We start from the raw sequence: 24347 nt of genomic DNA, 5'->3' as shown, positions 1-24347 counted from the left end.
TCAGACCACTTTCGCTCCCCTAGCTTTTGGATTTATTTTTCCATCTCCTCATTCTGTTGGGTCATTCCGACCAGATATTTTCCAAGGTGCTAGTCCTATTTAAGATTGATTTGAGGTTTTGGACAATGGTGGGGGGGGGGGGGGGGGGATCGGGTGACCTTGATAGCTTCATTCTGCATGGCGATGTTAACTCTGAGTTCTGTGATGTTGTGAGCTGAGATAGGGAGTAGGACGTGGCCACCCGATTATAGTTCGGGTAGGCTTTGGATGGGAGATTCCTGGCCCCCACGTTTCATCGTCCTGGCACTGGTTGTGACACAGTACTTCCCCATGTGGGGGTACGCGTATTTTGCGCTGTTTGGTCCCTACCGCCAGACACATGTCACACGTGGGTGACTCTGAATCCAAGGTGAAACCACAGGATGGTTTTCCCAGGTCCCTTACATCACAGCGGCACAAATAGGTTCCTCCTCGATCGGAGCAGCACTCGGTTTGGGCTATCCCACGTTCCATCTTGGTTGATCAGGGTAGGGTGGTGGGGGAGTTCCACACGACATGTGGATATCCTGGTCTACAGTCCCTATGGATTCCACCTTGAATACATCCCACTTGCTTTCTGCCTGGAGGCGAGGTAGCCCCAAGACCACTGGTACTACACTTCCCTGAACCCCGTCCGCTTTAACTTGGTAAAATAGCCCGTGCTGTCTAGCTCCTCTGGTGTGATTATACCCAGCGAACCATCCACTAATCAGGCTGGCATTTATGAAGGATGGAATGCGGTTATCTCCTATGTCTCTAAGTTCTAACCATTATCTGGCTGAGCATATAACTCCGGCAAGTAGAACAGACTATAGCCCTGGATATGTCCTTTTCTACTTCCCACTTATCCTTGATGATTGTATTAACTGTTTCTTCTATCTGCTGGAATACCTTTACCTCGCCTCTGACTGTCACGAGGCTTTGGGACAGTTCTTGGATCGCCCATCTCTGTTGGTCCAGGATATAATCCCTTTGAATTGCCTCATTGTGTTCCCACATGTTCTCTATCGACCCGATTCCAGGCGGCTGCTCCTATTCCAATCCACTCCCCCAATCCGCTTCTCGTTCTGTGTCTCCCTCCGAACCTGCTCATGGTTACTTATCCTATCGCTTCCCTCTCGTTCCACGATCCCCAGTTGCCCCGTGTCCGGTTCTTTGCCAAGAAACCCTTCACTGTTTTCCCCACCAGCTGATTGAAGTAGGTGCGGTTATCCTGTGGGGCAGAGCCGCCCTGGGAGAGAGATATCCCGAGAACAGGCACTGTCTCCTACCTCATGTGGCTGTGCAGCTTTTTATAGGCACCGGTGACCACTGATCCGCTTCTTGGCCCTTTCTCTAGCGGTGGGCACTTCCTCGTTCTGGTGCTGCCTGTTTGCTGACCTTGCCTTTCCCCTCTTTATGTACTTCAATCTGTTGCATCCTTGTAAGGGGGAGCTGGGCATCAAAGGTGGGCGAGAGGGAGGGGTCAACGGTGGGCGAGAGGCAGGGGTCAAACGTGGGCGAGGGGGAGGGGTTAAGCAGATCAACAGCTGCAGGAGTATCGCGAATGAAGCTAATGATAAGCTGACACGTGGGTTGAAGAGCAGATTATTGGTATATATCCAGGTCAGGTTAACAACCCCAGAATGGCCACTAAACAATGGCGCGGGGTACTGCAGTAGTTCAGTTTTCAATAATTTCAAAATAATTTTGGCATTGATCTGAAGATTTAAAGCAAGCAATAGGACTGGCTCAGTGCCCGCAGTCCCACAGGTACTGCGCACTGACACAAGCTAAACACTGCTCGCTTCATTGTACCTTCTGTCACGATCCACAGGTTAAGGAAGGCCGTCAGTCAAACCAAAGATGGACTCAGGTTCCCAGATTCACAAGTTACCAGGGGAATTCTATCTGACAGAGCTGGGACTAGCCGGAAGACAGAGCACAAATTAACAGGAAACACTTGAAATTCCAACAAGTGTGTGCAATCTGAGCAAGTTCTGTCACATTAATTCCAGGTGTAAGATCTTCAACCTAATTGGACAAGTAGAGCATAATGGCTACCCAGAGATGTGTTTCATCGTCATAGCATGACGCAGCACAACAGGCGGCCAACATTTAAAGAGACATTTCACACTAAGGGACAGAACCACCAGCAACTCACAACATGATTAAAATAGCTTTTAGTATACAAACCTTAATGGATTTTTAATCTTTAGATATATCACATTGTATAAACAACTTGTATTTAAATAGGACCTTTAATTTAGTGAAACATCCCAAGGTGCTTCACAGGAGTATTATAAGACAAAAATATTGACACCGAGCTACCTAAGGAGAAATTAGGGCAGGTGACCAAAAGCTTGGTCCAAGAGGTGGGTTTTAAGGAGCGTCTTAAAGGAGGAAAGGTAGAGAGATTTAGACAGGGAGTTCCAGAGTTTAGGGACCAGGCAACAGAATGCACGGACACCAATGAACAATTTGTACATGGGATGTGGGCATCGCTGGCATGGCCAGCATCTATTGTCCACTAAGAGTCAACCACACTGCTGTGGGTCTGGAGTCACATATTAGGCCAGACCGGGCAAGGGCGGCAGATTTCCTTCCCTAAAGGACATTGGTGAACCCAATGGGTTTTTAGGACAATCCGGTCGTTTCATGGTCACCATTACTAACACCAGCTGCCATGGTGGGACTTAAACTCACATCTCTGGATCATCCAGGCCTCTGGATCACTAGTCCAGTAACATATGCTACCGTACCCTTACACGAGAACATAAGAAATAGGAGCAGGAGTAGGCCATTCGGCCCCTCGAGCCTGCTCCAGCTTTAATAAGATCATGGCTGATCTGATCCTGGCCAGTGTCCCAGTGTGTGTGTGTGTGTGTGTGTGTGTGGGGGGGGGGGGGGAAGGGGAGTGTCCCAGTGTGTGGGTGGGGGGAAGGGAGTGTCCCAGTGTGTGTGTGTGGGAGGGGGGGGGGGGGGGAGGAGAAGGGGAGTGTCCCAGTGTGTGTGTGTGTGGAGGAGGGGGGAGAAGGGGAGTGTCCCAGTGTGTGTGTGGGGAAGGGAGTGTCCCAGTGTGTGTGGGTGTATGTATGTGAGGGTGGGAGGGAAGCGTGTCCTGGTGTGTGTGTGTGTGTGTGTGTGTGTGGGGGGGGGGGGGGGGAGGAGAAGGGGAGTGTCCCAGTGTGTGTGTGTGTGGAGGAGGGGGGAGAAGGGGAGTGTCCCAGTGTGTGTGTGGGGAAGGGAGTGTCCCAGTGTGTGTGTGTGGGAGGGGGGGGGGGGGAGGAGAAGGGGAGTGTCCCAGTGTGTGTGTGTGTGGAGGAGGGGGGAGAAGGGGAGTGTCCCAGTGTGTGTGTGGGGGAGTGTCCCAGTGTGTGTGGGTGTATGTATGTGAGGGTGGGAGGGAAGCGTGTCCTGGTGTGTGTGTGTGTGTGTGTGTGTGTGGGGGGGGGGGGGGGGGGAAGTGTCCCAGTGTGTGTGTTTGGGAGGGGGGGGGGGAAAGGGGAGTGTCCCAGTGTGTGTGTGTGTGGGGGGGGGGGGGGGGGGGGAGTGTCCCGGGGGGGGGGGGGGGGGAAGAGGAGAAGGGGAGTGTCCCAGTGTGTGTGTGTGTGGGGGGGGGGGGGGGGGTGAGAAGGAGAGTGTCCCAGTGTGTGTGTGTGTGGGGGAGGGGGGGGGGGAAACAGCAGTGTCCCAGTGTGTGTGTGGGGAAGGGAGTGTCCCAGTGTGTGTGGGTGTATGTATGTGAGGGTGGGAGGGAAGCGTGTCCTGGTGTGTGTGTGTGTGTGTGTGTGTGTGTGTGTGGGGGGGGGGGGGGGGGGGAAAGGGGAGTGTCCCAGTGTGTGTGTTTGGGGGGGGGGGAAAGGGGAGTGTCCCAGTGTGTGTGTGGGGGGGGGGGGGGGGAAGTGTCCCAGTGTGTGTGTGTGTGTGTGTGGGGGGGGGGAAGTGTCCCAGTGTGTGTGGGGGGGGGGGGGGGGGGGGAAGTGTCCCAGTGTGTGTGTGGGGGGGGGGGGGGGGGAAGTGTCCCAGTGTGTGTGTGTGTGTGTGTGGGGGGGGGGGAAGTGTGCCAGTGTGTGTGGGGGGGGGGGGGGGGGGAAGTGTCCCAGTGTGTGTGTGGGGGGGGGGGGGTGGGGGGGAAGAGGAGAAGGGGAGTGTCCCAGTGTGTGTGTGTGTGTGTGTGGGGGGGAGGGGTGAGAAGGAGTGTGTCCCAGTGTGTGTGTGTGTGGGGGAGGGGGGGGGAAACAGCAGTGTCCCAGTGTGTGTGTGGGGGGCGGGGGGCGGAGAGAAGTGTCCCAATGTGGGGGGGGGGGTGGGGGGGGGGGAGGAGGGAGGGCGATGTCCTGCGTTTAATCCATTTAATGACAATCATTTAATGACAAACACAATGGAATAAAGCCGCAGAACTCCTGCACAGTCAAAGACAGCTTTCAACAAATACTTTATTGACTGCAATGTTCTACATGAAAACAATCCCCAACACACTTGGGTCATGCGAACAGTCACTGGGGCAATTCACCGAGGTTTAAAGCACAAAGTGATGCTGAACTTGCCCAGGTGAGTGTGCAAATCACCATATTCAGCAGAGGCCGTGTGGACTGGCTGGTATACACACTTGTAGCGAGTTGTGCACCCCCAATAATCACAGGTTTGTTGGAAGCCCCTGTCCCCAGTCACACACAGCTTACTGGAGGTATGTTGTCCCAGCCCACACACTGCACTGAACCCAGACACTGCCTCTATATCCTGGCCCTTTCTCCTGTCAAACTGCCCACTGAACGTTATTGCAAACTTGGGGGCTGGGTTTACATAAGAACATAAGAATTAGGAGCAGGAGTAGGCCATTTGGCCCCTCGAGCCTGCTCCGCCATTTAATAAGTTCATGGCTGATCTGATCATTGACTCAGCTCCACTTCCCTGCCCGCTCCCCATAATCCTTGACTCCGTTATCATTCAAAAATCTGTCTATCTCCACCTTAAATATATTCAATGACCCAACCTCCACAGCTCTCTGGGGCAGAGAATTCCACAGATTCACGACCCTCAGAGAAGAAATTCCTCCTCATCTCCGTATAATGCAAATTAATTATTTACAATTGGAACATAGGCACAGGATGAGGCCATTCAGACCCTGGAACCGACACCTCCATTCAATCAATGGCTGATCTGTATCTCAACTTCATCTACCCGCCTCTGCTCCATGGAGAGCTCCAGATATCCACAAAACAAAAGCAAAATACTGCGGATGCTGGAATCTAGAATAAAAACAGAAAATGCTGGAAATCTCAGCGGGTCAGGCAGCATCTGTGGAGAGGAAGCAGAGTTAATGTTTCAGGGCGGTGACCCTTCGTCAGAACTGGAAAGTGTTCGGAAAGAACAGATTCTTAACAAGCACTGAAAGGGGGAGGGGGAGAAAGAACAAAAGGGAAGGTCTGTGATAGGGTGGAAGACAGGAGAGATTAGAGAGACAAAAGGCCCAAATTCAAATGGTAATGCCAGGAGTTAGAAAAACATTAGTCAAGATAGGGTGTGAATGGCAGGATAATGACCACCTGCCAGTAAAGACAAAGAGCAAAATGAAACAGGCTTGGAGTGCGTGGGTAGAGGGGGGCGGGGGGGGGGGGGGGGAGAAAAGGAGACAAAGATTGGCAGCGGTTATGCTCTGAAATTGTTGAACTCTATGTTGAGTCCAGAAGGCTGTAAAGTGCCTAAACAAAAGATGAGGTGCTGTTCCTCGAGCTTGCGTTGAGCTTTGTTGGAACAGTGTAGGAGACCGAGGATGGAGAGGTCGGAGTAGGAATGGAGCGGACAATTAAAGTGACAGGTGACCGGAAGCTCAAGGTCACGCTTGCAGACTGAACGGAGGTGCTCCGCAAAGTGGTCACCCAATCTACGCTTGGTCTCCCCAAAGTAGAGGAGACCACATCGTGAGCAGTGAATACAGAATACTAACTTGAAAGAAGTACAAGTAAATCGCTCTTTCATCTGGATGGAGTATTTGGGGCCCTGGACAGTGGGAAGGGAGGAGGTAAAAGGGCAGGTGTTGCATCTCCTGCGCTTGCATGGGAAGGTGCCGTGGGAAGGGGAGGGGGTGCTGGGGGTGACTGCGGAATGGACCAGGGTGTCACAGAGGGAGCGGTCCCTTCAGATTGCTGAGAGGGAAGGGGAGGGGAAGATGTGATTAGTGGTGGGATCACGCTGGAGGTGGCGGAAATGGCGGAGGATGATCCGTTGAACGTGGAGGCTGGTGGGGTGAAAGGTGAGGACAAGGGGAACCCTGTCATGGTTCTGAGAGGGAGGGGAAGGGGAGAGCAGCAGTCCAGGAAATAGAACGGACACGGTCGAGGGCCATGTTAACCACGGCGGAGGGAAATCCTCTGTTGAGGAAAAAGGAAGACATGTCAGAGGCACTAGTGTGAAAGGTGGCGTCGTCAGAGCAGATGCGACAGAGATGGAGAAACTGGGAGAATGGAATGGAGTCCTTACAGGGTGCGGGATGGGAGGACGTGTAGTCCAGGTAGCTGTGGGAGTCAGTGGGCTTATAGTGGATACTGGTCGATAGCCTATCCCCAGAGATGGAGACGGAGAAGTCAAGGAAGGGAAGGGAAGAGTCGGAGATGGACCATGTGAAGGTGAGGGAAGGGTGGAAATTGGATGCAAAGTGAATGAAATTTTCTAGTTCAGGGCGAGAGCAGGAAACGGCACCGATACAGTCATCAATGTACCAGAAAAAGAGGTGAGGGAGGGGACCCGAGTAGGACTGGAAGAAAGAATGGTCCACATATCCCACGAAAAGGCAGGCATAGCTAGGACCCATGCGGGTTCCCATAGCAACACCTTTAATTTGGAGGAAGTGAGTGGAGTTAAAGGAGAAGTTGTTCAATGTGAGAACAAGTTCAGCCAGGTGGAGGAGGGTGGGGGATGGGGACTGGTTGGGCCTCTGCTCGAGGAAGAAGCGGAGTGCCCTCAGACCATCCTGATGGGGGATGGAAGTGTAGAGGGATTGGACGCCCATGGTGGAAAGGAGACGGTTGGGACCGGAAAACTGTTAAAAGTGATGGAGGGCGTCGGAGGAGTCGCGGATGTAGGTGGGAAGAGAGTGGACAAGGGGAGAAAGAAGAGTCGAGATAGGAAGAAATAAATTCTGTGGGGTAAGAACAGGCTGAAACGATGGGTCTACCGGGTTTAGTCCTGTTTTTGGGTGTTGGGAAGGAGGTAGAAGCGGGCTGTGCGGGGTTGGGGAACTATTAGATTGGTGGCTGTGGAGGGAAGATCTCCAGAGATGAGGTCAGTGACGGTCCAGGAAATGATGGCTTGATGTTCAGTCATGGGGTCATGGTCCAGGGGGAGGTAGGAGGAGGTGTCAGCCTTTGCAAGGTCAAGGTCAGTTTGCCAAACAACAACAGCGCCACCCTTGTCAGCAGGTTTGATGACAAGGTTGGGGTTGGATCTGACCGAGCGGAGTGCTGCAAGTTCAGAGGGAGGTAGGTTGGAGTGAGTGAGGGGAGCAGGGAAATTGGGACGGCCGATGTGCCGTCGGCAGTTTGCAATGAAGAGAGCTAGAGAGGGCAAGAGGCCAGAGGGAGAGGTCCAGGTAGAGCGAGAATTTTGAAAACGGGAGAAAGGGTCAGCTGTGCGGGCAGGGGGGAGAGAGAAGACTCCTGGCCGAAGAAGTGGGCACGGAGGCGAAGTCGACGGAAAAAGAGCTCAGCATCGTGCCAAGCTCAAAATTTATTGAGGTGGTGGCGTAAGTTCAGGCCTTTGCTGAGGACCGAGGGGATAGTGAAAACATGGCGGGGGTGAGATTGGCAGAACGAATGGGATCAGAGGGAAGTGTGGGGGAAGGTGGTTCCGCAGGGGCAATAGGGTCCAAGAGTTGTTGAAGTTTACGATCCTTGACTCCTGAAAGGAAGGGAAAACGTTTTTGGTTAAAGCGCCGGATGAGGCGAAAGATGAAATGGAACTGCGGGCCACGATAGCTTAGAGATAGTGAGCCGGTGCTGCTGAAGGGAGAGGTCGAGAGCGAGCATGTGGTGGTGCAGAGCGTTGAGTGTGGATCCCAGGATGTGGCGAGAGCGGTGGAGGAACGCTGAATATGTCGGAGAGATATCTGTAATCCTGGGTGGATCCAAAACATGAGGGGTGGCATTTCAGTTGGAATCCAGTCCGAGGTGGAAACAGTTACTGAGGAAAGAGATGTGGCTGTGAAAGCGAGTCTTGGCAGATAATTGAATCAAACACGAGAAGTGAAACAGAAAGCAAAGAAGAACAAGGTAAGAAAGACCAGATATCCACAACCTGACGTCCCTCCTGAATAGTCTGGTTCTAATTTTAAGATTGCCTTGTTCTCGTTTCCCCACCAGAGAAAAGAGTTTCTCTCGAGTTTATCGTTTTCGATCAACCCACAATCTCCGACACTCAAGGGAATACAAACCTTGAACATACACAATACCAAGCTGAGCTTCAAGACCACCTCTTGGGCTGACCCAGCCCCAGTGTATTTCTCCATCGTTAATCCTCAATGCTTAAGGGAGCAACTGGATTATACAAAGGTCGCTCCTTCTTCTGATCCATCTTTCCACAGCTGACCTCAAAATCCTTTTTGGTTCCGTTGAGTAGTTCCAGGCTGTCCCTTTTCACACTGAACCCTAAAGCGACCAGCTTTCTGATGCGATGGTGCACAATCTGTGCAGATATCTCGAGCACGGCAGGGCTGGCTTTTACCTGCTCCACTGAAAATCCTGCCCGCAAAACGGCACTGAGGCGTTCCTCCAAAACTGGAGCCGAAAAATACAGCAAGACCGGGCACCTCAGTACAATCTCCCTCAGTCCCGCGTCGCCGCAGCGCAATGCTTGTCTGCAGAACGCAGCACTTTTCTCCACCGCACTGGGGGAGAGCTCAGAGATCAAGCCTTTGAGCTTGGAGAACAGCTCTAGGAGCTCGGCACTGCTGAAGCCCAGGCCTCGGAGCAAGGCCAGGTTTTCATGCACCGTCTCCGGCGGCTTCAACAAGATAAAAAGATCCTGGCTCAGCAGTTTCATGAGCCAGACCCTCATGTTGGCCTGGGTGCCACCCAGCTGCAGGTAACTTCGCTGTAAAGTGTCAATCACGGCCTTGTGCTTTTCCACACTGCCGCAGAAAGTCTGGGGAGAGCTGGCCAGCAAGCGGCTGATAATCCTTTTGCTGAGGTTTAATGTTTGCAAGTATTCGATATTGTCCTGCCGATTCCTGTGGTTTCTGACTGTAAAGAAGGAGTCTGGGAACTGCTCGACAATTCTCACCAGCTCTTTCTCGTTGGGACACAGATTTCCCCATAGCTCCCGCTGGGCACTGGTTTGTGCTGGTGTGCAGAGAACAGCTTCTGGACATCGTTCCAAAATAAGGGCTATCTTCTTCCCCTTGGCTCCCATTTCCTTTAAAATGCTGGCTGTTTCATTGACGTAAGCCACGTCTGCAAACAACACCCAGCTCTTCAGTTGGCGAACTTTTGCTACATCCACCGACAGCCGGTGTAGACTATCTACAGTCTTCCTGTTCTCCTTTCCCGCACTGGAGCTTGTAAACTCAACGCAGCCTCGGTAAATTCCCCTGCTCCACTGGGCTGAGGAGGACAGAAGTTCTCTGCTCCGTCCACAGTGCAACAATCCCACTCCAAACATCTTCCAGAGGGAATTGGCTCCAAACATGTCCAGCCCTAGGCAGAAAGAATACAATCAGTCAATGTTGAGGTTGGGTGAGAGCACAAGAGCAGAGAAAGTTAAGAGGAGATTTACGAGAACGGTACCAGGAATGAGGGACTTCAGTTATGTGGATAGACTGGAAAAATTGGGATTGGTCTCCTTAGAGCAGGGAAAGTTAAGGGGAGATTTAAGAGATTGTGAAGTGTTTTGATAAAGTAAATAAGGAAGAATAGAAAAACAGAATATTTTTTAAATGGTGAGAAACTTTTAAATGTTGGAGTTCAGAGATTTGGGCATCCTTGTGCAAGAAACAGAGAGAGTTAGCATGCAGGTACAGCAAGCAATTAGAAAGACAAATAGCATGTTGGCCTTTATTGCAAGGGGGTTGGAGAAAGAGAGTAAGGAAGTCTTGCTACAATTGTACAGGGTCTTATACCACACCTGGAGGACTGTGCACAGTTTTGGTCTCCTTATCTAAAGAAGAATATACTTCCCTTGGAGGTGGTGCAACAAAGGTTCACTAGATTGATTCCTGTGATTAGAGGGCTGTCTTATCATGAGAGATTGTGTAGAATGAGCCTATACTCTTTGGAGTTTAGAAGTATAAGAGATCTAATTGAAACATACCAAATTCTGAGGGAGATTGACAGGGTAGATGCTGAGAGGTTGTGTCCCCTGGCTGGAGAGTCTAGAGCCAGGGGTCACAGTCTCAAGATAAGGGGTAAGCCATTTAAGACTGAGATGAGGAGGAATTTCTTCACTCAGAGGGTTGTAACTTTTTGGAATTCTCTGCCCCAGAGGGCTGTTGATTCATTGAGTATATTCAAGGCTTAGAGATAGGTTTTTAGTCTATAGGGGAAACAAGGGATATGGAGATCTGGCAGGAAAGTGGAGCCGAGTTCAAGATCAGATCAGCCATGAACTTATTGAATGATGGAGCAGGCTCGAGGGGCTGAATGGCCGATTCCTGCTCCTAATTTCTATGTTCCTAAATTGTTTCCAGTGACTGGTGGGTCGGTAACCAGAGGACACAGAGGGGAGAGATTTTTTTACGGTTGTGATCGGTAACACGCTGCCTAAAAGGGCGGTGGAAGCAGATTTAACAGTGACTTTCAAAAGGGAATTGGATAAATACTAGAAGGGCAACGCTTTGCATGGCTATGGGAAAAAGCAGGGGTAGTGGGACTGATTGCACTAACAGTACGGTCTTGTCTGAGCGACCACCCTGTAAAGTCTACCCAATATACAAGGCTGACTGTGACAAGATAAACACAACATCGAAGCATACCAGGGCAGCTTCAGGCACATGGGTGAAGAAGGGGCTTCTGTTCAGGGGAAATGGAAGAGCTTTACAAATAAACTAAAGCAAATAAATGAACAAACAGGCAGGACCACGCTGTGGGCAGAAGGAAGCAAAGAATGTCCAGCAGAGCCAGGATAGAGGCAATGCGGATAATTGGGAGGAATTCAGGGATTCAGTAAAGGTGAGGAGGGAGCTGAACAAGGCTGAAAACATCAATACTGCCCGTCCCGGACACTAACCCCCGGGGGGGGGCTCGGACACTCCGGACACTGACTCCCCCCCCCCCCAAGACACCGCCGCCAGGACGCTGAACACCCCGGACACTGAACCCCCTGGACACCGACCGCCGCAACCCCGAATACCGACCCCTCCTCACACGGACACCACCCCCCCGGACACTGACCCCGCCCCCCGGGGTGACCCTCCAGCCCCGGGCCGGGCTGAGTTTGCGGCTCCGGTTGTGGCCCGGCGGCCGGGGTAGGGAGCGGGGAGCCAGGCCCGGCACTAGGGAAGCCCGGGGCTTACACAGCCGGGGGGCCGGGCTCTCTGGGAGCGGAGGGCCTGTTGCCGGGACTCCGAGCCGCGGCTTCTGGAGATTCCATTCCGCTCCGCTCCGCGACCCGCCCCGGGCCGCCGGCTACGAGAGGCTCCGGGCTCCCCCAGTGCCCGGGCCCGACCCCTCGTTCCCACCCCGGCTCTCCTCACCTGGGCCCGAGAGCCACTGCGGGCAGCCAATCACAGCGGCCGCCCAGGCCCCGCCCCCACGGGCTGGTGACACCCCAGGTGTGTGTGTTCCTCAGGTGTGTGTGCCCCACGTGTGCATGTGTTCCCCAGGTATGTGCCCCCCCAGATGTGTGTGTTCCTCAGGTGTGTGCCCCACATGTGCATGTGTCCCACAGGTGTGTGTGCCCCACATGCGCATGTGTCCCCCAGGTGTGTGCTCCCCAGGTGTGTGTGTTCCTCAGGTGTGTGCCCCACATGTGCATGTGTCCCCCAGGTATGTGCCCCCCCAGGTGTGTGTATTCCTCAGGTGTATGCCCCACATGTGCATGTGTCCCACAGGTGTGTGTGCCCCACATGTGCATGTGTCCCCCAGGTATGTGCCCCCCCAGGTGTGTGTTCCTCAGGTGTGTGCCCCACATGTGCATGTGTTCCCCAGGTGTGTGTGTTCCTCAGGTATGTGTCCCACAGGTGTGTGTGCCCCACATGTGCATGTGTCCCCCAGGTATGTGCCCCCCCAGGTGTGTGTGTTCCTCAGGTGTGTGCCCCACATGTGCATGTGTCCCACAGGTGTGTGTGCCCCACATGTGCATGTGTCCCCCAAGTGTGTGCTCCCCAGGTGTGTGTGTTCCTCAGGTGTGTGTCCCACATGTGCATATGTACCCCAGGTGTGTGCCCCCCAGGTGTGTGTGTTCCTCAGGTGTGTGCCCCACATGTGCATGTGTCCCCCAGGTGTGTGACCCCCCAGGTGTGTGTACCCCCAGGTGTGTGCCCCCCCCCCCAGTCTGTGTGCCCCCCAGGTGTGCCAGGAGTCTGGGTCCTGTGCGCCACTGGCTGAGTGAAGGGAGTTTTGCTTCTTCTGGTGTATTTTGCACACTGTCTCTATTTGCTTCTCTTGCTTTCCTAAACTGCCCGATTACCACAAGAGCCAAACGCAGCTGCAGCTTACCCCCGGGCAAAGTGAATTTAGTGGGCGCAAATCGGATTATGACTGGTGTAAAGGGCAGTGCTCTGTGTCCTGCAGTGGCATCAATCACCTTTTTAATGATGTAAAGAACTCAAATTAACAGAATAAAATATGTTTAAGAAATGCAATAAATAAATTAGTCTCTTGTCAGTTTATTCTCCTTACGAGTATGTTTTCACAACAATGTTCACCAATCCTGCTGTGACTTCACTTTCAAAATTGGACAAAATAAATCATCAGAGCAAAGCTTAAAGTGTATTTGTGACAAAGATAGAATTTCATTGTTCAGATTTTAACCAGCAGTCATAAACCCCACACTCAAACCCGAGGTTACAGCTTCATTGAAAGTCAGGGTTAGGTTTACCTTTGGACGCCTGTGGTGGCCCAGCTTTGATGAGCTGAGATCTCCGCTCACCTCATGGCTCCCTCCCAGGTCTCCGGCCAATATCCTGGGCTCCTGGAGGTTGCATCGCTCCTGGGTGGGGGGAAGGGAAACAGATGACAGGCACCGGGAGAAAGAAAAATTATTACTTTCTTCCAATAATACTTCAAAATCTCCCTCGCTAGCAGTCTATCATTGATTGCATTAAAGAAAGAACTTGCATTTATAGAGTGGCTTTCAAAACTTCGGGACGTCTCAAAGTGCTTTACAGTCATTCTCACATTGCTGTTTGTGGGAGCTTGCTGTGCGCAAATGTGTACAGTCACTGTTGTAATGTAGGAAACACGGCAGACAATTTGCGCACAGCAATCTCCCACAAAAAGCAATGTAATAATGACCAGAGAATCTGTTGGTTCAGGGATAAATATTGGCCCCAGGACATCGGGGAGAACATCCCTGATCTTCTTCAAAATAGTACCATGGGATCTTTTACACCCACTTGAGAGAGCAGACGTGGCCTCGGTTTAACATCTCTTTCAAAAGACAGCATCTCTGATTGTGCAGTGCTTCCTCAGTACTGACCCTCCAACAGTGCAGTGCTCCCTCAGTACTGCCCCTCGGACAGTGCTGCGCTCCCTCAGTACTGCCCCTCTAATAGTGCAGCGCTCCCTCAGTACTGCCCCTTCTACAGTGCACTACTTCCTCTGTACCGCCCATCCAACAATGCACCACTCTGTAGTAAATGTAGTGTCCTTACACACTACTATAAATTCACACGAGGCACATTCTGCAGACAAGGTCACTCTGTGACCTGAACCTTTATTCACAGGACCAAGAAGTGATGACCCTGCGTGGGACCTCCCTTAAATACCTGGATGACCAGGTGAGGAGTGTCTCACACAAGTTCACTCCCTGTGGTCAAGGTGTGCATTTCTTAGGTGTATACAGTATGCAGTGTTGTTACATGAAGGTTGCAGTTACATGAAGGTTACATACATGACATCACTCCCCCCCCCCCACCCCAACGTCAAAGATTAAGTCTTTCAGGTGGTCGACGCTCTCTCATGGAGCGCCGCAGTTGGAGCTCTGGTTGTTGAGCCTTGGCATGCGTTTCTGTCACCTGTGGTGATTCTGGCTTGTCCGGGCTGGCCGCAGGGACTGTGCATGCTGCTGAATGTTCGTGTTGCTCGTTCACTGGCGGTGGTGTGGGCAACATCTCATGATCTTCCTCAGGTTCCTCAGTGTCCATGCTGAACCTTTCTTTTACTTGGTCCAAATGCTTGCGGCATATCTGTCCATTGTTAAGTCTGACCACTATGACCCTATTCCCCTCTTTGCCAATTACAGTACCCTCAAGCCATTTGGGCCCCAAAGTGTGATTAAGAACAAATACAGGGTCATCGATTTCTATACATCTCCCCTTTGAGTTACGGTCATGGCACTCATTTTGGGACTGGCGCTTGCCCTCAACAATGTCTGACAGGACTGGATGAATGAGGGACAGTCGAGTTTTAAGTGTACGTTTCCTGAGTAGTTCCACGGGCGGGACTCCCATGAGCGAATGTGGTCGGGACCTATAGGCCAGCAGGAGGCGCAATAGGCGACATTGAAAGGAGGGTCCTTGAATCCGGAGCATGCCCTCTTTTATGATTTGGACCGCACGTTCCACCTGACCATTGGAAGCCGGCTTGAACGGTGCTGTCCTGACATGTTTGATGCCATTACCCGACATGAACTCCCGGAATTCATAGCTAGTGAAGCACGGGCCGATGTTGCTAACCGGCAAGCCGTGGGTCGCAAAGACCGCACGCAGACTCTCCACGGTGGTGGATATCGTGCATGAATTCAATATGATGCACTCGATCCATTTCGAGTACGCATCAACGAAAATTAGGAAAATTTTTCCCATAAACGGGCCCGCGTAGTCTACGTGAATACGTGACCATGGCCTGGTGGGCCAGGGCCACGGGCTGAGGGGGGCCTCCCTGGGGGCATTACCCAGCTGGGCACACGTCGTTCACCTGCGAATACAGTGTTCCAGGTCTGAGTCAATTCCCGGCCACCATACATGTGACTGGGCTATGGCCTTCATTAGCACGATGCCTGGGTGCTCACTGTGGAGTTCCCTGATGAATGCTTCCCTTCCCTTCTGGGGCATGACTACCCGACTGCCCCATAGTAGGCAGTTGGCTTGGATGGAGAGCTCAACCATCCGTCTGTGAAACGGTCTGACCTCCTCAGGGCATGCTCCGTGTTTGGGCGCCCAATCCCCAGTCAGGACACATTTCTTAATCAGGGATAGGAGGGATCTCTGAGGATCCAGATTTTGATCTAGCGAGCTGTGATGGGGGAGCCTGCGCTGTCAAAGGCATCAATGGCCATGACCATCTCTGCACTTTGCTCCGCTGTCCCCTCAGTGGTGGCCAGTGGAAGCCTGCTGAGCGCGTCAGTGCAATTTTTGGTGCCTGGCCGGTGCCGTATGGTGTAGTCATACGCAGCCAGCATGAGAGCCCATCGCTGTATGCGAGCTGACACATTAGCATTGACAGCTTTGCTGTCTGACAACAGGGATGTTAATGGCTTGTGGTCCATATCTAACTTGAACCTGCTGCCGAAAAGGTACTGGTGCATCTTTTTCACCCCGTAGACACATACGAGTGCTTCCTTTTCAACCATCCCATATCCTCGTTCTGCTTGGGAGAGCGACCTGGAGGCATAAGCCACAGATTAGAGTTGGCTCTCATCATTATTCTGCTGCAACATGCACCCAACCCCATAGGATGATGCATCACATGTCAAAACCAGGGTCAACAGCTTATTAGAACAAAGCAAGTTCCGCGCCCGATTGAAAGTCCGTTTCTGACAGTCCCCCCAAAACCAATCGCAACCCTTACGCAGGAGTACGTGTAGCGGCTCCAACAATGTGCTTAAGTTCGGCAGAAAGTTCCCGAAATAGTTCAAGAGTCCCAGAAATGAACGCAACTCTGATGTGTTGCCGGGCCTGGGCGCACGACGAATCGCCTCCGTTTTGGATTCGGTAGGCCGGATCCCGTCTGCAGCAATCCTCCTGCCCAAAAACTCGACCCCTGGGGCCAAAAGCACACAATTAGACTTCTTTAGTCGCAGGCCTACCCGGTCCAGTCGGCGTAGCACCTCCTCCAGGTTGTGGAGGTGTTCCTCGGTGTCTCGACCCGTGATAAGGATGTCGTCCTGAAATACGATTGTTCCAGGTTTGAGCAGGCTTTCCATGTTCCTTTGAAAGATAGCGGCCGCTGATCGAATGCCAAACAGACACCCGTTGTAGACAAACAGCCCCGTGTGCGTGGTGATGGTGGTCAGTAGCTTGGATTCTTCGGCCAGTTCCTGGTCATGTAGGCTGAAGTGAGGTCCAACTTGCTGAACAGCTTGCCACCTGTCAGCATCGCAAAAAGATCCTCCTCTCTTGGAAGTGGGTATTGGTCTTATAGTGACACTCGGTTGATAGTGGCATTGTAGTCGCCACAGATCCTGACCGAGCCATTCGTTTTTAGGACAGGGACGATGGGGTTTGCCCAGTCGTTGAATTTAATGGGCGGAATTATGCCCTCTCTTAGCAACCTGTCCAACTCACTCTCAATTTTCTCCCGCATCACATATGGCACAGCTCTGGCTTTGTGATGCACTGATGTGGCGTCCGGGGTGATGCGTATCACTACTTTGGTACCTTTGAAAGTCCCGACACCAGGTTGAAATAGTGACTCAAATTTCTGTAGGACCTGTGAGCATGAACTTCGCTCCACAGATGAAATGGCGTGCACATCCCACCATTTCCAGTTCATCTCAGCTAGCCAGCTTCTCCTCAAAAGCGCAGGACCATTTCCCGGGACAATCCAGAGTGGCAGTCGGTTCTCTGATCCATTATGTGTGACCACCAACATTGCACTACCTAGCACTGGGATGATCTCTTTGGTGTACATCCGTAATTGCGTGTCAATGCTTTCTAGTTTGGGTCTGCTAGCTCTGAGTGGCCATAGTTTCTTGAATTGTTGGACACTCAGAAGTGACTGGCTGGCCCCTGTGTCCGTTTAATCGGAATTTCATCATCATAGGTGGCGTTTTGGTATATGAGCTGTGGATGTTTGCCACATGAACCCGCTGAACTTCAGCGTCCATTGCTTTGTCCCAAGCATCAATCTGCCTTGCAGACCCCTCTTCTGGTTCATCTGCCTCGTAAATTAGCCTCGCTGCGGGCTTCCTGCACATTCTGGCTAAATGTCCACTGAAATAACAATTTCTACAGATAAATTGTTGAAACCTACAGGTTTTTGCAGCATGTCTGCCCCCGCACCTCCAGCATGAGCTGCGATTGTTGTAAACAAAAGAGCTGTTACCTGGCATTCCTCTCTGGTTGTCTCTTTGATTATACTTGAGCACTCTGTTCATGGGTGTCAATGGCCCCACCCTGCCATTGGTTCAACCTGCCATTGTCTCTGTTGAGGACCTACCCTAGAGTCTGTTGCTGCCTGGGTGATGTCGAATTGCGCTTGCCTGCCTGCAGGGTTCTGAGTCGCGTTTACAATGTTAACTCCCTGATCCATCGCCACATTGGAAGTAGAGTTGCGCGCGTATATTATCTTGGTTTCGTCCTCCCCTGCTATGAAGGTCTGAGCCATCAACGCCGCCGCTTCCAAGGTCAAGTCCTTGGTCTCAATTAGCTTTCTGAAAATCCCGGCATGACCAATGCCCTCAATAAAGAAATCCCTTAACATCTCCCCCCTGCAGGTGCCTGTGAACTTACAGAGGCTGGCCAAGCGCCGAAGGTCCGCAATGAAGTCCGGTATGCTCTGTCCTTCCCGACGTCGGTGTGTATAGAATCGGTGTCCGGCCATGTATATACTGCTCGCCGGTTTGAGGTGCTCACCGATCAGTTTGCTGAGCTCTTCAAAGGTTTTGTCCGTCGGCTTCTCGGGTGGGAGCAGGTCTTTCATCAGCGCGTACGTCTTAGGTCCACAGCTGGTCAGTAGATGCGCCCTTCGCTTGTCAGCCGCTGCTGCTCCCAGCCAGTCCTTCGTGACAAAGCTCTGCTGGAGCCTCTCAACAAAATCGTCCCAGTCCTCACCAACACAGTACCATTCCTTTGTGATACCGGTGGCCATCCTCGTGAGTCGTTGATTCCCGTTTCTCGTCGCCAAATGTAGTGTCCTTACACACTACTATAAATTCACACGAGGCACATTCTGCAGACAAGGTCACTCTGTGACCCGAACCTTTATTCACAGGACCAAGAAGTGATGACCCTGCGTGGGACCTCCCTTTATATACCTGGATGACCAGGTGAGGAGTGTCTCCCACAAGTTCACCCCCTGTGGTCAAGGTGTGCATTTCTTCGGTGTATACAGTATGCAGTGTTGTTACATGAAGGTTACAGTTACATGAAGGTTACATACGTGACACTCTGTACCGCCCCTCTGACAGTGCAGCTCTCCCTCAGTACTGCCCCTCCGACAGTGCAGCAGTCCCTCAGTACTGCCCATCCGATAGTGCAGCGCTCCCTCAGTACTGCCTCTCCGACAATGCAGTGCTCCCTCAGTCATCATCATAGGCAGTCCCTTGGAATCGAGAAAGACTTGCTTCCACTAATAACATGAGTTCTTAAGTGGTTGTACAGTCCAATACGAGAATCACAGTCTCTGTCACAGATAATTGTTGAGGGAAAGGGTGGGTGGGACTGGTTTGCCGCATGCTCTTTCCGCTGCCTGCGCTTGATTTCTGCATGCTCTCGGCGACAAGACTCAAACTGCTCAGTGCCCTCCCAGATGCACTTCCTCTACTTGGGGCAGTCTTTGTCCAGGGACTCCCAGGTGTCAGTGGGGATGTTGTACTTCAGGGAGGTTTTGAGGGTGTCCTTGTAATGTTTCCGCTGCCCACCTTTTACTCATATAAACATAGAAACATAGAAAATAGGTGCAGGAGTAGGCCATTCGGACTTTCGAGCCTGCAAGGCCATTCAATGAGTTCATGGCTGAACATGCAACTTGAGTACTCCAATCCTGCTTTCTCGCCATACCCCTTAATCCCCCTAGTAGTAAGGGCTACATCTAGCTCCTTTTTGAATATATTTAGTGAATTGGCCTCAACAACTTTCTGTGGTAGAGAATTCCACAGGTTCACCACTCTCTGGGTGAAGAAGTTTTTCCTCATCTCGGTCCTAAATGGCTTACCCCTTATCTTAGACTGTGACCCCTGGTTCTGGACTTCCCCAACATTGGGAACATTCTTCCTGCATCTAACCTCTCTAAACCTGTCAGAATGTTATATGTTTCTATGAGATCCCCTCTCATTCTTCTGAACTCCAGTGAATACAAGCCCAGTTGATCCAGTCTTTCTTGATAAGTCAGTCCCGCCATCCCGGGAATCAGTCTGGTGACCCTTCGCTGCACTCCCTCAATAGCAAGAATGTCCTTCCTCAAGTTAGGAGACCAAAACTGTACGCAATACTCCAGGTGTGGCCTCACCAAGGCCCTGTACAACTGTAGTAACACCTCCCTGCCCCTGTACTCAAATCCCCTCGCGATGAAGGCCAACATGCCATTTGCTTTCTTAACCGTCTGCTGTACCTGCATGCCAACCTTCAATGACTGATGTACCATGACACCCAGGTCTCGTTGCACCTCCCCTGTCACCATTCAGATAATAGTCTGTCTCTTTGTTTTTACCACCAAAGTGGATAACCTCACATTTATCCACATTATACTTCATCTGCCATGCATTTGCCCACTCACCTAACCTATCCAAGTTACTCTGCAGCCACATAGCATCCTCCTCGCAGCTCACACTGCCACCCAACTTAGTGTCATCCGCAAATTTGGAGATACTACATTTAATCCCCTCATCTAAATCATTAATGTACAATGTAAACAGCTGGGGCCCCAGCACAGAACCTTGCGGTACCCCACTAGTCACTGCCTGCCATTCTGAAAAGTACCCATTTACTCCTACTCTTTGCTTCCTGTCTGACAACCAGTTCTCAATCCATGTCAGCACATTACCCCCAATCCCATGTGCTTTAACTTTGCACATTAATCTCTTGTGTGGGACCTTGTCGAAAGCCTTCTGAAAGTCCAAATACACCACATCAATTGGTTCTCCCTTGTCCACTCTACTGGAAACATCCTCAAAAAATTCCAGAAGACTTGTCAGGCATGATTTCCCTTTCACAAATCCATGCTGACTTGGACCTATCATGTCACCTCTTTCCAAATGCGCTGATATGACATCCTTCATAATTGATTCCATCATTTTACCCACTGCCGATGTCAGGCTGACCGGTCTATAATTCCCTGTTTTCTCTCTCCCTCCTTTTTTAAAAAGTGGGATTACATTGGCTACCCTCCACTCCATAGGCACTGATCCAGAGTCTATGGAATGTTGGAAAATGACTGTCAATGCATCCGCTATTTCCAAGGCCACCTCCTTAAGTACTCTGGGATGCAGTTCATCAGGCCCTGGGGATTTATCGGCCTTCAATCCCATCAATTTCCCCAACACAATTTCCCGACTAATAAGGATTTCCCTCAGTTCCTCCTTCTTACTAGACCCTCTGACCCCTTTTATATCCGGAAGGTTGTTTGTGTCCTCCTTAGTGAATACCGAACCAAAGTACTTGTTCAATTGGTCTGCCATTTCTTTGTTCCCCGTTATGACTTCCCCTGATTCTGACTGCAGGGGACCTACGTTTGTCTTTACTAACCTTTTTCTCTTTACATATCTATAGAAACTTTTGCAGTCCGTCTTAATGTTCCCTGCAAGCTTCCTCTCGTACTCCATTTTCCCTGCCCTAATCAAACCCGTTGTCCTCCTCTGCTGAGTTCTAAATTTCTCCCAGTCCCCGGGTTCACCGCTACTTCTGGCCAATTTGTATGCCACTTCCTTGGCTTTAATACTATCCCTGATTTCCCTTGATAGCCACGGTTGAGCCACCTTCCCTTTTTTATTTTTACGCCAGATAGCGATGTACAATTGTTGTAGTTCATCCATGATGTCTCTAAATGTCTGCCATTGCCCATCCACAGTCAACCCCTTAAGTATCATTCGCCAATCTATTCTAGCCAATTCACGCCTCATACCTTCAAAGTTACCCTTCTTTAAGTTCTGGACCATGGTCTCTGAATTAACTGTTTCATTCTCCATCCTAATGTAGAATTCCACCATATTATGGTCACTCTTACCCAAGGGGCCTCGCACAACATCCAATCTAAGATGGCCTCCCCCTAGTTGGTTCCTCGACATATTGGTCTAGAAAACCATCCCTTATGCACTCCAGGAAATCCTCCTCCACCGTATTGCTTCCAGTTTGGTTAGCCCAATCTGTATGCATATTAAAGTCACCCATGAAAACTGCTGCACCATTATTGCATGCACCCCTAATTTCCTGTTTGATTCCCTCCCCAACATTACTACTACTGTTTGGAGGTCTGTACACAACTCCCGCTAACGTTTTTTGCCCTTTGGTGTTCTGCAGCTCTACCCATATAGATTCCACATCATCCAAGCTAATGTCCTTCCTAACTATTGCATTAATCTCCTCTTTAACCAGCAATGCTACCCCACCTCCTTTTCCTTTTATTCTATCCTTCCTGAATGTTGAATACCCCTGGATGTTGAGTTCCCAGCCCTGATCATCCTGGAGCCTCGTCTCTGTAATCCCAATCACATCATATTTGATAACATCTATTTGCACAGTTAATTCATCCACTTTATTACGGATACTCCTTGCATTAAGACACAAAGCCTTCAGGCTTGTTTTTTTAACACCCTTTGTCCTTTTAGAATTATGATGTAGTGTGGCCCTTTTTGATTCTTGCTTTTGTTTACTCGGCCTTCCACTATTGCTTTTTACCTTTCTATCATCTGTTTCTGACTCCATATTACTTCGCCCTATCTCGCTGCATAGGTTCCCATCCCCCTGCCATATTAGTTTAAACACTCCCGAACTGCATTTGCAAATGTTGCACCTAGGACATCAGTTCCAGCCCTGCTGAAGTGCAGACCGTCCCTTTTGTACAGGTCCCACTTCCCCCAGAACTGGTTTCAATGTCCCAGGAATTTGAATCCCTCCCTCTTGCACCACTGCTCAAGCCACGTATTTATTCTAACTATCCTGCTCCCTCTACTCTGATTAGCACGTGGCACTGGGAGCAATCCAGAGATTACTACCTTTGAGGTCCTACTTTTTAATTTAACTCCTAGCTCCCTAAATTCAGCTTGTAGGCCCTCTTCCCGCTTCTTACCTATATCATTGGTACCTACATGTACCACGACAACTGACTGTTCACCCTCCCTCTCCAGAATGTTCTGCAGCCGCTCCGAGACATCCTTGACCCTTGCACCAGGGAGGCAACATACCATCCTGGAGTCTCGGTTGCGGCCGCAGAAACTCCTATCTATTCCCCTTACAATAGAGTCCCCTATCTCTATAGCTCTTCCACTCTTTTTCCCACCCTTCTGTGCAGCAGAGCCACCCATGGTGCCATGAACCTGGCTGCTGGTGCCTTCCCCTGGTTAGTCATCTCCCCTAACAGTATCCAAAACGGTATATCTGTTATGGAGGGAGATGACCGCAGGGGATTCCTGCACTACCTTCCTGCTCTTGCCTTGTCTCTTGGTCACCCATTCACTATCTGTCCTAACCCTTACCTGCGGTGTGACCAACTCACTAAATGTGCTATCCACAACATTCTCAGCTTCGCGCATGCTCCAGAGTGAGTCCATCCGCAGCTCCAGTGCCGTCATGCGGTCTGTCAGAAGCTGCAGCTGGACACACTTCCCGCACATGTAGTAGTCAGGGACACTGGAAGCGTCTCTGACATCCCACATAGCACAGGAGGAGCATGACATGGGTCCGAGCTCTCCTGCCATGACTTAACCCTTAAATTAATTTACTTACTAAAATTTACTTAAACTCCAAACTGCTACTTATTGGTTGGCTGCCAATTAAACCAATCTAAAAGTCAGTCTAAAAGAGAGTTATACTTACCAGTCGAACAGTCGAACAGCCAACCACTTACCAGCTTGGCTGTGACGTCACCTCTCGATTTCGCACCCCTCTGTCTGCAAATGGTTGGGCTGGTCTCTGGGCCTCCGTCTCCTACTCTCGCACTCCTTATCAGCTGCTCTAGTGTCAGCACTGGTAGGAAAAACAAGACAAAATAGCACCTGCCACCCCCGCTTGCCATGAACGAGTTCCGAGTAGAGCGATTGCTTTGGGAGCCTTGTGTCTGGCATATGAACTATGTGGCCTGCCCCGCGGAGCTGATCAAGTGTGGTCAGTGCTTCAATGCTGGGGATGTTGGCCTGGTTGAGGACACTAATGTTGGTGCGTCTGTCCTCTCAGGGGATTTGTAGGATCTTGCAGAGACATTGTTGGTGGTATTTCTCCAACGACTTGAGGTGTCTACTGTGCATGATTCTGAGGGTGGTATTACTACAGCCCTGTAGACCATGAGCTTAGTGGCAGTTTTGAGGGTCTGGTCTTCAAACACTCTTTTCCTCAGGTGGCCGAAGGCTGCACTGGTGCATTGGAGGCACACCAGGGGGCTAACTCTCCCCTCGATCCTGTTTGCTGCTCCCTCTTCTCAATGTGGAAGGGACGGTTTGAATCAGATGTGAAGCACCACAAATAGTAGTCTCAAACTAATTGGGCTTAGCACCCAATGCAGTATAGCTTTGGTCCAGTGCAAAGCAAAATGAAGCTCTGCACTCACGCACTGACCTAATTTTTCTTGAGTCGAGATTCGATGCGGAGACAGTGTGGTATATGCAAGCACTCTAATAACGACTCCACAAGGTAAAGGTATTGTACTTGAACTGTAGTGACCTTAGTCTGTTTATTGCAGCTCCTTGAGTGAGGATACAATGAGGTGAGCTCCCTTTTATACTTGATTACCTGCAGTGTGCAGGTGACCCTTAGGTCTATGCCAGTAGCACCCTCTGTTGGTACACAGTATGAGGGTACATTCAGTGGTCTAGTGTTACAGTACATACATTAACATACATAACAACACTCCCCCCTAAGTCTTGTGCCACAGGCTTTTGCACTGTGTTCGCTGGCCCTCGACTTGAGTGCCCAAAACCCTTGCACTTTGTCTTTGCTTGGGAATGGCTCTCTCTCTGTGGACCCCCAAGTCCTTATTGCCATGACATTGGGTCGGCAGTGGACGATTGGAGGTTGTAGTGAGGGTTGTGTGGGTTCTGGGTTTGATCCATGGGTTCATGGCTACATACAGCCATTTCCCCCTCCC

At 51.0% G+C, this 24347-nt stretch overlaps 1 protein-coding gene across 2 annotated transcripts; it reads right to left on the bottom strand.

Moving 5' to 3' along the window:
* Positions 1-4465: 4465 nt before the first annotated feature.
* mterf2 (mitochondrial transcription termination factor 2) lies at positions 4466-11725 on the bottom strand. Of its 2 annotated transcripts, none has more exons than XM_070901561.1 (2): positions 11705-11725; positions 4466-9710 (listed from the first exon to the last, which is right to left on the bottom strand). In XM_070901561.1, exon 2 carries the CDS (start codon positions 9700-9702, stop codon positions 8527-8529), a length of 1176 nt encoding a protein of 391 aa, XP_070757662.1. In that variant the 5' UTR covers positions 9703-9710; positions 11705-11725; the 3' UTR covers positions 4466-8526. The 2 variants fall into 2 exon arrangements, with proteins under 2 accessions (XP_070757662.1, XP_070757661.1); XM_070901560.1 differs by lacking the exon at positions 11705-11725 and adding an exon at positions 10985-11338.
* Between the last annotated feature and the right edge of the window lie 12622 nt (positions 11726-24347).

Source organism: Pristiophorus japonicus, chromosome 15, assembly GCF_044704955.1.
Source record: "Pristiophorus japonicus isolate sPriJap1 chromosome 15, sPriJap1.hap1, whole genome shotgun sequence".
Lineage (NCBI taxonomy): Eukaryota > Metazoa > Chordata > Chondrichthyes > Pristiophoridae > Pristiophorus > Pristiophorus japonicus.
Note: the sequence above shows the minus strand (reverse complement) of the source record. Positions and strands in the feature narration are given on the sequence as shown.